The sequence below is a fragment of the Triturus cristatus genome, chromosome 7, assembly GCF_964204655.1.
Source record: "Triturus cristatus chromosome 7, aTriCri1.1, whole genome shotgun sequence".
Lineage (NCBI taxonomy): Eukaryota > Metazoa > Chordata > Amphibia > Caudata > Salamandridae > Triturus > Triturus cristatus.
In genome coordinates this window covers 1,132,775,786-1,132,791,682 of record NC_140590.1, presented here as the reverse complement: position 1 = coordinate 1,132,791,682, position 15,897 = coordinate 1,132,775,786, and the positions used below count along the sequence as shown (strand labels likewise).

The following is a 15,897-nucleotide window of genomic DNA, read 5'->3' as shown; positions in this document are numbered from 1 at the left end:
GTTATACCTACAGGGGACCCCACTCCCACAGGATCCCCAGACCCATGGGACGATTATAATATCCCTGATGTCCCTAACGTCCCACAAGACGATCTTTACCCTTCCAGACCTTTCTCCACCAGAAGACTCCTTGGGGTTCAACCATTTATTGCAAAGGGCGGCACACTACCACGGGGTAGATTTACATACCGGCCCAGTGGAGGAGAATTTCCTCCTATATACATTTGACACCACACATAGGACCACCTCCATATTGCCTATGCTAAAAGGTGTTATAAAACATGCGCCGGAGGTCTTTAAGGACCCAGTCAGGGCCAGGGTCATTAACCCGCGCATTGAGAAACAATATAAAGCCGCCCCAACAGACCCCTCCTACATCAGAGGGCCAGCGCCACTAGATTCCTTGATGGTATCCACAGCATGGAAGAGGGCCAACTCCCAGGCGTCGGGTGACGCACCACCACCTGCCAGAGTCTAAACTTTTGGACGCCTCAGGCAAGCGTACTGCATCTCAAGCGGCCAGTATATGGCGTATCGCCAATACACAAGCACTGCTAGTGAGGTATGACGGGGCCCATTATGATGATCTAGAAGCCATAATGCACCATCTCCCTGATAAATACAAAGCTAGGGCCAATGAGCTAATTCAGGAGGGCAAAACAATTACCAATACCTCCATACATTGTGCCTTAGATGCAGCAGACACAGCCTCTAGGGCTATCAATACTAGTGTCCTCCTCCGTCGCCATGCCTGGCTAAGGATATCGGGTTTTAAACCGGAGGTACAAGCCTCCATCCTCAACCATCCCTTTGACCAGGAACATCTGTTTGGCCCCAAAGTGGACGACGCCCTAGAGAAAATGAAAAAGGACACTGACACGGCAAAATCCATGGGAGCCTTACAATCTCACCCTCCCAGACGCTCCTTTCGCCGCTCTTCCTTTCGGAGCACATACAGAGGCTACTCCTCAGACACCGCTTCCACTTCATACAAATCCCCTACTCAGTCCACCTTTACAAGGGGTTACCAAAGAGGCGGCTACAGGGGCAACAATAACAAAGGCAAAGGCAAAACAAACACCGCCCGCTCTGCCACCGCGCCTACCCAATGACTTCCTCCACATCCCCCAGACCATCACACTCCGGTCGGGGGCAGACTCCAATATTTCCTTCCGGTCTGGGCTACCATCACCTCAGACAAATGGGTAACACAAATAATCTGGTCAGTCTACTGCCTAGAACTAACATCTACCCCCCCCCCCCCCCCAACATTCCACCCAGACAAAGCCCGATGTCACCAGAACATCTGCGGCTACTCAAGCAGGAGGTAATCTTCCCTCCTAGACAAAGAGGCAATAGAACACGTACGTGCCAACCAACAAAATATAGGGGTCTGCTCCCTGTATTTTCTCATACCAGAAAGGGACAAGACTCTTCGGCCCCTAAACAAATACATACACTCAGACCATTTTAATATGGTGACGCTTCAGCAGGTACTTCCGCTACTTTCCCAAAACGACTTCCTCACCACTTTGGACCTAAAAGACGGTTACTTCCACATTCCAGTGCACAAGGTTCACAGGAAGTACCTCAGATTTGTAGTGGACGCCCAACACTACCAATTCAAAGTGCTCCCGTTCTGAGTCACAACCGCACCACGAGTATTCTTCGAGTGCCTAACAGTGGTGGCAGCACATCTGCGAAGACCACACATTCATGTCTTCCCATACCTAGACGACTGGTTGATAAAAGTCAGTTCATACAACCAGTGTGTACAACACACTCACGCCACGATCCAACTACTTCACGACCTGGGCTTCACAGTAAACTACGCCAAGTCCCATCTGCATCCCTCCCACGTACAACAATACGTCGGTGCCACCATAGACACCTCAAAAGCATTAGCCTACCCCAGCCCTGCCCGAATAGAAAGCATACAAGGTTTTCACACCAAATTTCAACCTCAACACTCACTTCCAGCCCGAGTGTTTATGCAACATATAGGGATGATGGCCTCTTGCATATTCATAGTACCTCATGCAAGACTCCAGATGCGTCCTCTCCAAGAGTGCCTAGCACGCCAATGGAACCAAGCTCAAGGTCAGCTAACAGATCTGGTGTTGGTAGACGGCCGTGCCCATCGCTCTCTGCAGTGCTAGACCACCAAAAACCTTTCCAAAGGGCGACCGTTCCTAGAGCCGGTTCCTCAAATAATTCTAACAGCAGACGCATCGCTCTCCGGCTGGGGAGCTCATCTACTACATCACACCATGCAGGGCAGGTGGACACCTCGACAAAAGTTACTCCACATCAACCATCTGGAGTTACTGGCCATATTTCTAGCCCTGAAAGCCTTTCAAACGCACGTCTCAGGCAAGGCTGTCTTAGTCCGCACAGACAACATGACAGCAATGTACTACATCCAAAAACCGGGCGGCACACACACTTTGCAGCTCTCTCAGCTAGCACAGACCATATGGAGGTGGACCATACCTCAAAACATTTTTCTCCTAGCACAACATGTCCCAGGAGTCCAAAACACCATTGCAGATCTGTTGAGCCATCAAACTCAACAAATGCCCGAGCTTTGCCGCCAGATATCCACACCCATTGTCTAAAGGCAATGCGATATGGATGAACTGGTCAGGCAAATTTGCGTACGCTTTTCCGCCTCTCCCACTCATTCCATTAGTGGTGCGCAAACTACAGCAACACTCCCTAACTCTCATCCTAGTTGCTCCAACTTGGGCCAGACAACCGTGGTACACCACATTGCTGAACTCTCCGTAGTTCCGCACCAAAAATTACACCGCTCTCCACGCCTCTTAACCCAGAACCATGGAGAGATCAGACACCCGGACCCAGCTCATCTCAACCTTGCGATCTGGCTCCTGAAATCCTAGAATTTGACAACCTTAATCTTCCCCCCCCCCCCCCCCCCCCCCCCCCCCCGACTGTATGAACATCATTAAAGAAGCTAGACGTCCTACCACTAGAGCTTGCTACGCAGCCAAGTGGAAACGATTTGTGATTTATTGTCACAACAATAATATCAATCCCTTGGATGTGTCTATCCAACACATCATAGGCTACTTTCTACACCTACAAAGATGCAACCTAGCCTACATGTCTATTAGACTACACCTTGCTGCCATAGCAGCGTATCTACAAAACAGACAGCATCTATCCCTCTTTAGAGTACCTGCCATAAAAGCCTTCATGGAAGGCCTCAAAAGAATAATTCCCCCTAGAGTGCCACCCTCACCGGTGTGGAACCTAAACCTCGTTCTCACAAGACTAATGGGACCTCTATTCGAACCTCTACATAAATGCGAGCTTCAATTTTTAACATGGAAGACCGCTTTCCTTGTAGCCATTACTTCTCTCAGAAGGGTCAGTGAGATACAAGCACTCACCATTCAGGAACCTTTTCTGCAAATGCATCATAATAAGGTTGTTCTCCGCACTAATCCAAAATTCCTTCCTAAAGTCATTTCTCCTTTTCACCTCAATCAATCTGTGGAATTGACCGTATTCGTGTCTTTCTCACCACCACACAAAGACAACCCCATCTCCAAATCTGGGATAGCTAGGTGGATTGTTAAATGCATACAGATTTGCTACCACAAAGCAAAACGAATGCTATCTGTTCCCCTCAAGCAGACCCTCCAGGATATCGCGATTTCGCGGTTTGCCGCGAAATCGGCACTTTTGCAAAAATGCCGCGATTTTTAATAAAGTGCCCGCGAAATCGGCACACTTTGGACAAAGAGGTTCTGCACTGCATTCAGACTGAGTTATTGGTGTCAGGCGCGCAACCCATTGGACTCACAGGGCTTCAGCCCCCCCCCCCCCCGTCGTGTGTGGCAGCCCGGGATGAGACACCTTCCCGGGCAAAAAAGCAGCCGCACCCGAGCACTTCACAGGTCTTTAAAAGACCATTTGCATGTTAATGGGGCCTTGCTGTTGTTTCACCCCTTCTACGAGCCCCTGCAGCTCCACTCTGCCTATTGCTCACCCCTTCTAAGAGGCCCTGCAGCCCCACTCTGCCTATTGCTTAAAGTTCAGCCCCCCCCCCCCCCCCCCCCCCGAAATTTTTGCTCAGCACCCCCCGAAATTTGGCTCTAGTTGCGCCTTTGATTGGTGTGTTCCAGAAATGGTAAAGAGCCGTCCCGGGTTAACTCCTAATCCAGCCCTCTGGGCATAAATTCCTCCTCCAGTCTTTCAACCACATCTAAATTATTTGTTTCACCAATAGGAAAACACGTCTCCATTATCCTCTCACCTAATGAGCTATGCCACCTAAAATCTGATTTTCATCTTTTACCACCGACTTCTCTATTACAGCACCTAACTTGGAGCCCTCTTTACCCAAATAATATATGCACTTGTAACGCATTCCTCTGATACACACCCGTGTCAGCTTCTCTACTCGAATATCCAGGGCTACCGGTGCACGGAGACATTCTACTCATATACATTTTGCCATCCTCAAACTTCACAGTTCTGCAGAGTAGTTCAGTCACCTACTTTGACTGCCCCTACTTAAGTAACATTCACATATTTCTGAAGTCCTAATATTGAATCTAATGAAGTTGCACATTCTGCCTTTTTTCATGATACTAATTGTATACATACTGAGTGTGTGCCATTTTGCTTTAAACATGCTTGGTAGACCAATTTACTTTCCACGACTGCCCCACCCAGCCCAACCCATTGCCACTGCTGGTGCGCCTGACACTTTCCCCAGCTCCCTGAGGTTAACTGCAGCAGGCCTGCGCTTCAAGACAGAGAGTGAGAGAGGGAGGGAGGAAGGAAGGTAGAAAAGAAAGGATCTGAGAGGGAGATAAGAGAGAACACAGAAGAGAGAGAGAGAGAGTGTGGATGGATGAAATGGGAGACATTATTCAAGGACATGAAGGGAGACCATTAGTTTTAGGGCATTTTTGCCAAGGCTGCTTTTGGTTCTGCAGTCTGGCCCTGGGCGGCTCATGAACACACGCAATATCACATCACATGCAGTGGCATCCCAGGAAGAGGGTGCTGAGCCCCAATAATTTACTGAAACCCCAATAATCATGATACCCCCAATTTTACTCAGGTGGTCAGATTCCATGATTCCTTCCTTGATCTAGCAGTAAGAGACACCATCCTCTACAGACATCAATATTTAATGACTAGAGTACAAATCAGGTAACAACTAAGAACAAAAAATGAATGTGTGTCCTCATGTAACGTAACTGGTGCAATGTAAAGTGCTCTGATACCCGAGGTGATTCGGACGACAATGTAGAATTGATAAGCTTCTGAACATTTCTGATAAGCTATCATCATTTCGTTATTCGCATAGAGACATTGACTTTGAATTTGGACAAAGACACCATTTTAACTTAATCCGATCGCAGGATCGTGTCACCTGTAAGTGTGTAGGTTGCTTTCTTTTTGGGCACACGAGGCACGCGGCGGGCCCTGGGGGGTATAATTTTTTTTTTAATCACATATATGTAGCCTTGAAGCCAAACACAGTCTCTACATTGTAAATGAACCAAATATACATAGCTTCATGTTGTTAAATACTTCAAAAGACTAAGATATCTGTGTTTGTTGTAGGAAAAACTGCAAACTGAAATGCCGCAAAATTGCCGCTAAATTTCCATATTTGTGCCGCTAAATTTCCATATTTGTGCCGCTAAATTTGCTAATCCATGCCGCTATATCCTGGGGAGTCTGCTCAAGCCCACTCTACACGTAACATAAGGGCTTCTATGGCATTTTTAGGGATCATCCCCTTAGATGATATCTGCAAAGCAGCTACATGGTCTACACATCACACTTTCACTAAACACTATTGTGTAGATGTGCAAACTAAGCAACAAGCTAGTGTGGGCCAGGCTGTCCTCAAAACACTGTTTCAAACAACTGCAACAGATACTGGTGGTCGCGGCTAAGAGGGGGTACTGCTACACAATCTATGCACAGTGTGTAATCTGCAGCTGATATGCCTCGAACGGAATATGCTACTTACCAGTATGCATCTGTTCTTGGCATGTAGAGCTGCAGATCTACACACGCTCACCAGCCTCCCCGGCTACCTTTATCTGTTCCAGTTGTATCTTATTTAGATACAGCACACATGGGCATCTTTCCTGTTTCTTACAAAGCTCCATCATTTCCCTGCTGGCGAAAAGCAATCTGAGGATGGAGCCGAAGCCCATGCGCAATAGGATCCAAAGGAGGAGTCACATACCTTGTGACTTCCAAAGATTTCCAAGAGTAAAAAACAACTGCAACATCCGGGCTCAACACCAGATGGTGATCTATACACAGTGTGTAGATCTGCAGCTCTAACTGCCAAGAACAGATGCATACTGGTAAGTAGCATATTCCTTCTTCTGGGTACTATATCTTGCAGATACTCACTAACCTCCCCGCTCTCCCAATCAGTATTTGAAGTGATTTATAAGATACAGAGGGATGCAAACTTTACACATTTTGTATTGTTGCTATCCTTGATGCCCTTTTAAATCCTAGGTACATGCCTCATTGGGGTGCAGAAAATGTACTAGGGATTGTTGTCTGCTTGCCGGTTAGCACCTTATGTACTCCGATGTCGTCACATTCTGAGCTTGCGGTCACTACCGAAGTAGCAAAGCACCACCAAGCACAGCTGCAGAACCATTGCTGGAGGAAAACATTTCTGTATTCTGGCCCCTAAAAGGTATTCATAACCTGTAGAAAGATACAGTATCTACCAGAAATACCATTAACGAAGGGAAGTCATTTTTCCAGAAATTGAGTCTAAATATATGTACAATGCTTCTCTACCAAAGGGCTTCTCAGCAGTTTAATTTTTAAAGGTAAGCCTGATCCATTGCAATGCTGTGGTCGCAGGCTATATTTGAAATGCTTTAAACATTTTTACCTTCATGTTCATTATGTGAGAAGACACCCAGTTTTCTTTCTATGGGTTCTCCCCTATAAATTAGCATAGATATATTCTGGCTAATCGGCTCCAGCCACCATTACTCAGAAATCGTGTTCATTGGGGGGAAACAAGTTAACACATTTTTAAATTCTAGAACAGAGCAACAGGACAGACCCAACTCTAGTCTTATAACTGAATTTGTAGACCTAATGGGTAAGGAACCAATTTTGTTTAGATATTTGCTTTTCATATTGTTCAAATCATCCTTTTCTCCCCGAGAGCCAACAGTTAAGACTTCTAAAGTGATGATACTTTGCCCTGAAATGTATCACATACACACTGTCTTAGAACTCTTGGTGAAGACTGGATGCCTGCTGATTTGTATTTCCTATGCTACCGTTTATGTTTGAAATCTTTGCACTCAAACCAATAAAATTGCTTCTCTTCTCTGCTGAAACTTCCCGTAGCTACTACTCGTAAAGTGCCTGATTTTGTTCTGATCTCTACCTCATTGTAGGCAAATCGTACATGTCCGATCTGTCGTGCGGATGCATCAGAAGCACACCGAGAGGCAGAATGAGACTTCCGGGAACTTCTACCGCAGAATTCTGAAGAGGAAGAGGATGTTAGTTGGATGACTGGAAACCAACCAGCTGCCAACACCCGACTTGTACGCTTTTGCCGTTCCCTTCCCTATCTGCAGCTGCCTCCTCTGAACACAAAGATATTACCATGTGGTCTGAGGACCTAGAATCCTCTCTGTCTCACCCTTTGGGTCTTCTGCCCCGTGATGAGGCCCCCAGGTCACTGCCTGCTGCAGCGCGGCTGCATTCCCTGGGTGCGTGGCAGCGTCCAGGGAGGAGATGTTGTTACCCTTGCGCTTTCTTTTGTGTTTCCCCAACACTCCAAAGATCGCAATGTCTGTTGCAGGCATTTTGAATGTTTTGTGCATTTTAGTTTCTTCATAGTGTTTGGGGTGTTTTTCACCGTTGTTTAGAGGTTGTACCCTCTCCAACTTGTCCCCACCTTATGGTGAGGCATGGCCATCGCCAGCTTGGGCTTAAAGGTGCACCTATGGTCTGATAGATTCAGCAGTAATGTCAAGGAGAGGAACTCCTCGTCCAGATTTGCTGTGACCAGCTGCTGTCTGCGTGGCTGTGTGCTGGATGGGGCATGCGAGGCATTACCTGGCAGAGCACTGTGTTCTTTGGCAGCATGCAACTCCGCCAGCTTTTAGATTCTAGCCAGTCACAAAACTGTTATATATTTTTGCACTGAATCCTGTGGGGTGTGATTTCCCACAATATCCAACGTTTTGATTATAGTTACTTTTGCTTTTGTTTAAAAAAAAACAAAAATGAAAGCTGATTTGCAAGTGCTGAGAATCTAGGGGTGGCATTCAGACCTTTCGCTTATTTTTTTCCTGAGGTCACAATTTCCTCACCATCACTGTCCTCCCTCTCCAACCCTGCTCAGTATTTTTCCTTCATTCATCTCCCATTTTCTGGCAATGCATATCTGTTTTTTTTTGTCTTGCAGTGTCTGATATGAAATTGATGCTTTGCATAGAAGATGTGCAAGTATCACGGGCCGCACTAGTAAACGTGGAGTAGAATGGTTTAGGTAAATGCTGGAGGTGCTTCTCAGCTTAGTGACCGAAAATACTTGCACTAAATTGTCACTGATGCTTTTGGGGTTGAAAAGATAGCGCTTGGCTATCCTAAGCATAGTTTACTTGGACCAATGTAGACAAGCTCCCTATTTTTGTTCCCCTGCTACTTCTATAAACCTGCCAATGTGAAATACAACTCTCACTGTTTACAGAGCAGTTCAGAGGCACCTGCAGGCTGCTTTCAGATTTTGGAGGGTGGACCACCGGAATTGCAGAGCAGGAGGAATCTTGGTGTGGGACGCAGTGAGGGCTAGGTTTAGGAGGCAGTATGTTCTAGCTTTGAGTAACAATGCGGACCAGCAGTCATGGGAGGGTGTTCTTCCCTGGTATTGCATGAGAGGATGTCATGTGATGACTATTATACAAATCCCATAATACTAATTGCCTTTCTCATAATGCATGTATTCCGTTGTAATCAATTTCCTTGACGCGTTGATCATGTAATAAACCAGTAGGGAATGACTGCACTGATCGCACCCTCTGAATGGAGCAATGGCAAATGCACAATTCCTGCCCCTCTGTCTACCCTCCATCCCTGTTTCTCAATGCTCCCATGGATGCTTTGGGTAGGCTGGTAATGCCTCTGCATCACCTGTTATGTGCGATGTCCCTTACATTTGGGGAGGGTTTTTGTACAGATGCCCCAGTATCCTAGCGGGCATGCTACTAACACATGCCCTCTCTCCTTTGCTAGCAGAAAGCATTACCCGACAAGACATTTTTATCTGTTGAGTGAATTTTGCATGATTTATCAAAAGTCAAATATTAATTCTGTGTTTGAGTGGCAGATTGTCAGAAAGGGCTGACATCTATGTAAATGTTCACCATGCGCATGTGAGATCAGCTTAAACTTTGGTATTGGTTAAGCTCAGCCAGCGGCGGCTCTTCAGGGGCAGGTGGGTGGTATGGGGGGGTGGTGTTGGGATCAGCTGATTACTGCCATGCACTGTTCTGCACATGTCTGCTAATCCCAAGTAGGGTGGCCGTAAGCTTTTCAGAGAGGGAGCACTCTTACCTCGTAAGCTTAATGTAAACCACATGCACTGAACCCCATGCTTCAAAGGCACACACAATATTCTGGTTGAATGAAAAGATGCTGCTCCTGTTACAGATTTTCCCCTGACTTTCAAAACAAATCCTCACCAGCAAAAGAGGGGAGAGGTATTAAAGGATGTTGTAAACACTCATGAAGGCTGTCTTCATCTAATAGACCACTTGAAGCCTTACCCTGTAAAGTATAGTGGTCGGGCAACAGCTGTGATAGTTTTTCTCTCAAGTAAGTAGGAAACAAAAATGGTACTCTACATCTCTGCCTTCTGGATGGCAGAAGCATATCAGGACCATGTCTGTGTGGTTACTTTCCCGCAATAGGGCCATTGCATATATACCCCCAGATAGATGGAAAGCCACCCCTTCTGAGACACAGGCACACACACAGACACACACAACCACACCTGTGGCCTCATCTGTGCTCTCCCCAACACAATCACTTCTGCACCCCTGTCCACTGAAAAATACTTTTGCCCACTCCTGCACTTTCACCCATGTTTATGACTTTGGAACTACATCCTTGCTTCCTCCACTGACACGCTCCCTGCCTAAACCTGCTAGACCACTGAATTCCCTCACTTGTACTCAATTCCCTCTAAGCACAAGCACTCTTAAAGTTTAACCACTCTTTGTGCGGCCTTTATACATTGCATTTCTCCAGATTGATGCGATCCACTCAAACCATATTAGCCTTTACGCACCACATATACCCTAGTGTACTTAAGCACCGCAATGTTATAGGCCTGTATCAGTCCACATCTAGGCAAACACAAGTGCACATATGAGCAAACTTGCAAGCTAATATGCTTCTTTCCATCATAATCTTGAAATTGAGAAAATAATAAGAGTAGGAACTGAAATGGTATGTGTGCAATGTGATTGAAAGGTTCACATGTGCTGCCGGGGAGTGGCCATACTGCCTAAGCATTGAAAAAGCTGGTTTTTCATTTGGAAAAAGAGGTTAGGGATAATTACTATCCATGTCATGTCTACATTACTCTGTCCTGCACAGGGAGAATCGGAGGTGACTGGGCATTTGATCCCTGTACAAGCTATCAGATCCTGGCATTGTCCCCTGGAGGGGTGGGAGAATTTACATTGCTGGAGGATTGAGAAGTCTGAGCTCTGACCAGCCCACAAATGCACAATCTTTAAGGGACCACTGTCAAGCCACTGCAGTGCCTTCTGTTGCTGGCGGCAGGATGCACATGTAAAGAAAAGGCCCTTGCCCTACCTCATCCCTTTCCATTTCACCCAGGATTCAGGAGCTGCTGCTGCCCCTCCTTAGACAGTAGCAGAATGGGGCTTTCAAACCACTTTCCCCCTTTGCATCCCTTTCCTTAAGCTGAAGACACTGGGCTGTAGCCTGCAATGCATGTATGAAGCAGCCATCTATATAAGCCATACTGTCCACTGGGCTCCTCATGCCCCACAGCTAGCCTTGCATCCTTGGGTGGGGCAGCACAGCTATAGATCTGGGATTTTCAATTTTTTGACTAAGACATTTGCTCACACCGTACCTTACTTCCCTTTTGAAAAGCCATTACAACGCCTTTCCAAACTTGGCAGCCAAAGTTTCTGGGTCTGTAACACAACCGTGAAATAGTTTGCAAGTCACAATGGCGCAGTATTAATGTTAGTCTTAATTTTTTAAGTATATGAATGAGCTTTTTGTCCCACCCCTCACTACTGAAAAGCTTATTATGGCCCTGCTGTGGGTGAAGTAACAAGGAGGTTTTGGGTGGGAGTGGAGGCACAGCTTGTGTGATGCAGCGTTTTATTCCAGTGAGCAGCTAAGAGTGTCATTTCAAATGATGAAAACACAAAAAAATGTACAATGATTTCATGTTTGTGATCACTCCTTAGATACCACATTTTACCAATGATTTTCTGTGCTGGGAATAGTGGATTGTTTACTGTTAAATTATAACCCTATGGACCCTGGGGAGCGGCATGCTCTTCCCCCCCACCCACAAAAAAAGGTCCTGCTGTGTACGGGCAGGGGGGAGGCCTCCTCTACTCTGGGGACACAAGACATGTTCTGTGTTAGGTTAAACATATATATAAATATATATATCTATTGTGATGTATGCATAGATATATATATACATTATTTTTGCTTTTTGTACTTGCACATTCTACAGTTACCTCACTCTCCCCATGTATGTATTTGAAAAAAATGCTAATATATAGAAACAAATGGTTCTTAAAGCTATAAAAGTGTGTTTTTTCATTCCATTGGAATCATATTGGTTTGTAGCATTTCCCATAACTCGTGCTATTGTATTATATATATATGTGTATACTGATTGAAACTTTTTAACAGATTTGTACTTTTTTTAAAATGAAAGTTGCTACTTCTGCTTGACCTGGTAGTGCAATCATTATTTTTTTTAATGTTGTGGCTGAATTGAGAGGGATGTTCACTAATAAATGTATGATGTATACAGACCTTGCCAAGACTTTTGCCTACCTCTATTTACTGATGCAAGAGTGTCCCTTCTGTTAAAGCTGAAATGACGAGGTCTTCAGATAATGGGGGAGTCAGTCATGGGGACTCTCCAATATCGAATATTTATGCTCCACTGCAGCAGGGAGTCTCTAGCATTCACCAAAGAGCCTGCTTTGGCTTACAAACTACTCTGCTTATATGCATTTGGTATCACATAGGAAATAGTGAAAAGCAATGTTCTTAACAAAAAAGTATCATAAAGCACAAAGGTCTTTGAGAATTGCAGCTGTAGCAGGAAGATTTCAGACAGCTTGCGACTTACCATTAAAAATAGTTACTTGCATTCCTTCTTTCTCACATCTGGTTACACTTTAAACACACCATTGTTCGCTAACCTTGATAACATAATGGGAAGTTTATAGTATGTATAACTAATCTTATGAGAACATCTGTGCAGCCTCAACTTACCAGCTCTCAAGCATTAGTGTCAGTTTACTAGACTTATTGAGAGATTAACGTTTTTCTATGGTGATCTTTGAATGGGAAGGAAAACATCCTGCAGTCAGTCTTTCTTTAAGCACGTAATTCAACTAAGCTTTCCAAGAACCCATCTTCATTCAGCTAAACTAGATAAAAATGTTTATCTCGGGCATAACTGCATGTAAAGGATACAGAGAAGGGAGAAAAAGTAGAATTAAGAAGGATGATTCCTCTCACTTCCATGGTACCTCAGTACTTTTGTGGGGGAGTGATGCAAGAATGAAATAGTGCAAGAGTTAGGAAATTGATATGTATTCAGAATCACTAGAATTCCAATATCCAGAAGTGACATCATTGTTTTGGGTCCAAAAGAAGCCAAGCAAAGGGACTCCTTTCCCATCATTCATCTGTACAGGGAGTGAAATCACTGGTTCTGATGGATACATCTGCCAGTGGATGCCTCTCCATTGTGAATATCCCCTGCGCCAGCAACATTCGGAAACTTTTGTAGCTCTCCACGCCGGCGAGGACGACGTCACAGAAGCGCTGCTCCGCTGACGTCACTGGATCCATAAGAGGACCTCGTCGGCGCGATGACGTCCGTTCCCTTTTTTCCGCGCCGTCGACGCTAAGTTTTCTGGAACTCTCCATAGCTTTGGCTAGTTACTTTGTGTTTCTGCTGGTGTTTCTCTTTCTTCTTGCTTCTTGTTCAAAGATGCAAAAAGAACTATTGATAGACAGAATGCAAAACAATGTCATACATTCACCCCAGTACAGAGATCTGGGCCTAAATCCATCGTTTTTTTGCTCACCATGCCTTTCCAGTTTGGACCCAGTCATATGTAAATCAGTCTTGACCCTGTGCCCAATGGGAGCAGTCCAGCCCGAACTGCCAGGCCAGGTCCTCCCTGAACTGGAAACAAGCATCCTAGTATCGGTTTCGGGGTTTCACCCCTCTTCAGCCAGGATAGCTTGATTCCAGTGGCATGGAGAGCACGGGACTCATGTCTGAGCATACCCGTCCCACTCTGGGTGACAAATGCAAAAAGAACTATTGATGGGTGAGTGCTTGCAATGTTCAACACTCCGTCCATCATCCCCTCTGGTTTTGCTTTGTTCGCCCGGGGTTGGCAGGGTATGCCCAGACGTGGGTCCCTTGCTCACTTTGCCACTGGATTCAAGATAGCCTGGCTGATGAGGGTTATGAACCCGAAACCGGTCCCAGGATGCTTGTTTCCGGTCCAGGGAAGACCTGGCTTGGCAGTTAGGGCTGGACTGTTCCCATGAGGCACAGGGTCAGACTGATTTGCATATGGCCATGTCTGAACTGGGGTGGCAGAGTGAGCTAAAGAATGATAGATTAAACCCGGATCAGTTGACTGGGGGTGAGTGCTTGCAAGGTTCAACACTCCGTCCATCATCCCCTTTGGTTTTGTCTTGTTCAAAGATGTCGACGAAGAAGTCCGGATTCAAGCAGTGTAGAGAGTGCGGTAAGCACATGTCCATCACGGATCCGCACGAGGACTGTGTCTGGTGCCTGTCGTCGGATCACGACGTCGAGGGGTGCTCTTGCTGCCGAAAGATGAGTACTGAGTCCTTAAAAGAAAGAGAAGCTAAGTTGTTTATAGCAAGGATGAAAAAAGAGAAGAGAGGTCAAAGACTCTCCAGATCGAGGTCGACGTCGGGACATGCTTCTAAGTCCAAGAAGCATAAAAAGAAGAGGCATGGTTCTCAACACCGTTCGGATAAGGAAGCGGCTCCGAGATCGACTTTGACGTCGTAAGGACTATATTTCTCCCTCTCCTGTCTCAAAACCTGCTTCTCCTGTTTGCCTGTTGTGAGACAAGGCCTCGCGGCGTGGGTCGTCCCGACCAGCAAGCTACCCTGCAACCACGCCGAACCTCGATGTCAGACTTCCGGCCCCCGTGGCCCAACATCCCGAGGGCCGGCCAGATCCCCTACACGCATGCCCGGCCGAGGGAGAGAGGAACCCCCCAAGCCAGACCGAGAGGCGCCGACCCTGTCACACCTCTGGTCTCTTCCCCGAGGGAGGTTTCGATCGACCACCAGGCCCCCGGTGAGCGGGCGCCTCGCCTGCTGGGTGTCTGGCGTCCCTCCCGGACCCACCTGAACAGATCAAAGGGCCGAGCGACAGGAAACCCCGACACACCGCCCCCAGGCACCAGACCCCTCTCCGCGAGGACTCCGGACTTCAAAGAGGAGGGGGGAGTATAACAAGGGGTGCTGAAGGGACGGGGAGCAGAGAAGACCTGGACTGACGAGAGCCTGCTGACCTGGTCGCGGCTCGATCACTCCCCGCACCGAAGAACCCTGAACCATCTGAGCCCTGCTGACGCTGTCGCGGCTCCCCGAACTCTGAACCATCTGAGCCCTGCTGACGCTGTCGCGGCTCCCCGAACTCTGAACCCTCTGATCCCTGCTGACGCTGTCGCGGCTCCCCGAACTCTGAACCATCTGAGCCCTGCTGACGCTGTCGCGGCTCCCCGAACTCTGAACCATCTGAGCCCTGCTGACGCCGTCACGGCTCCCCGAACTACGAACCTCCGGTGCCTGCTGAGTGACTCGCGGCCCGCTCCTCCAAGAGAAACGGCAGAGATTGCCAAGAGAAGCAACATCCCCTCAGCTCGAGGATTGAGAGCTGTGCGCCGGATACTCCGCAGAGACACTGATTCAAAGACTGTCCCGCTACCCCCTACCCCTCATCACGAGATCGCTGCCGCTTGTGGCACTAATTTTGCACCTGCCTTCCGCATCATAAAGATCCCCGACAACTAACGATAAAGTCTCTTGTCTTGCAAAGAATTCCTGTGTGGTGTCCCTCTATCCGAAAAGGGTACGTGCAGCGTGTGCGATCCTAGATACGAGACCCTTCCAGGAAGGGCCTCCCCGCTCTTGCTCGGCCTAACTCTGGGCAAGGTGAGCCTCCGGGTGGTCAGGAAAGTATTCTACAGTCTCCCCGGGGGACGCCTTCCAACACCTGTCGTCGCCTGCAGCTTCACCGGAGCACTCTCCAGCTCCATCTCCGACACAGACACATTCTCCGGCTCCAGTTGAAGAAGCTTCGGCTCCTGATGAGTCTTCGACTCCGCTGGCTCCACCGTCGGCGCCGATTGGCCCGGGTCTGGTTATGCCTCAATCTGAGCCCTATCCCCCCTTTCCAGGCCTGGACAAGACCCATCGCATTATTTGAATGCAGTGTATGACGTCTTCACGAGAGCGATGTACCCCTCTGGAGCACCTTCGGGTTCCATGGGTCCAATGGCTTTTAATCTGGGGGTTCCTCAAGCCTACGCTCAG

The 15,897-nt window shown here is 47.3% G+C and overlaps 1 protein-coding gene across 5 annotated transcripts in view; it reads left to right on the top strand.

Moving 5' to 3' along the window:
• RNF44 (ring finger protein 44) overlaps positions 1–12,099 on the top strand; it is a 305,895-nt gene extending 293,796 nt beyond the window's left edge. For all 5 annotated transcript variants that reach the window (XM_085618288.1, XM_085618287.1, XM_085618286.1 and 2 more), the window contains one exon: positions 7,443–12,099. In XM_085618288.1, the coding sequence (XP_085474414.1) occupies positions 7,443–7,505 (63 nt within the window). In that variant the 3' untranslated portion in view covers positions 7,506–12,099. The remainder of the gene's footprint in view (positions 1–7,442) is intronic.
• The last annotated feature ends 3,798 nt before the right edge of the window (positions 12,100–15,897 follow it).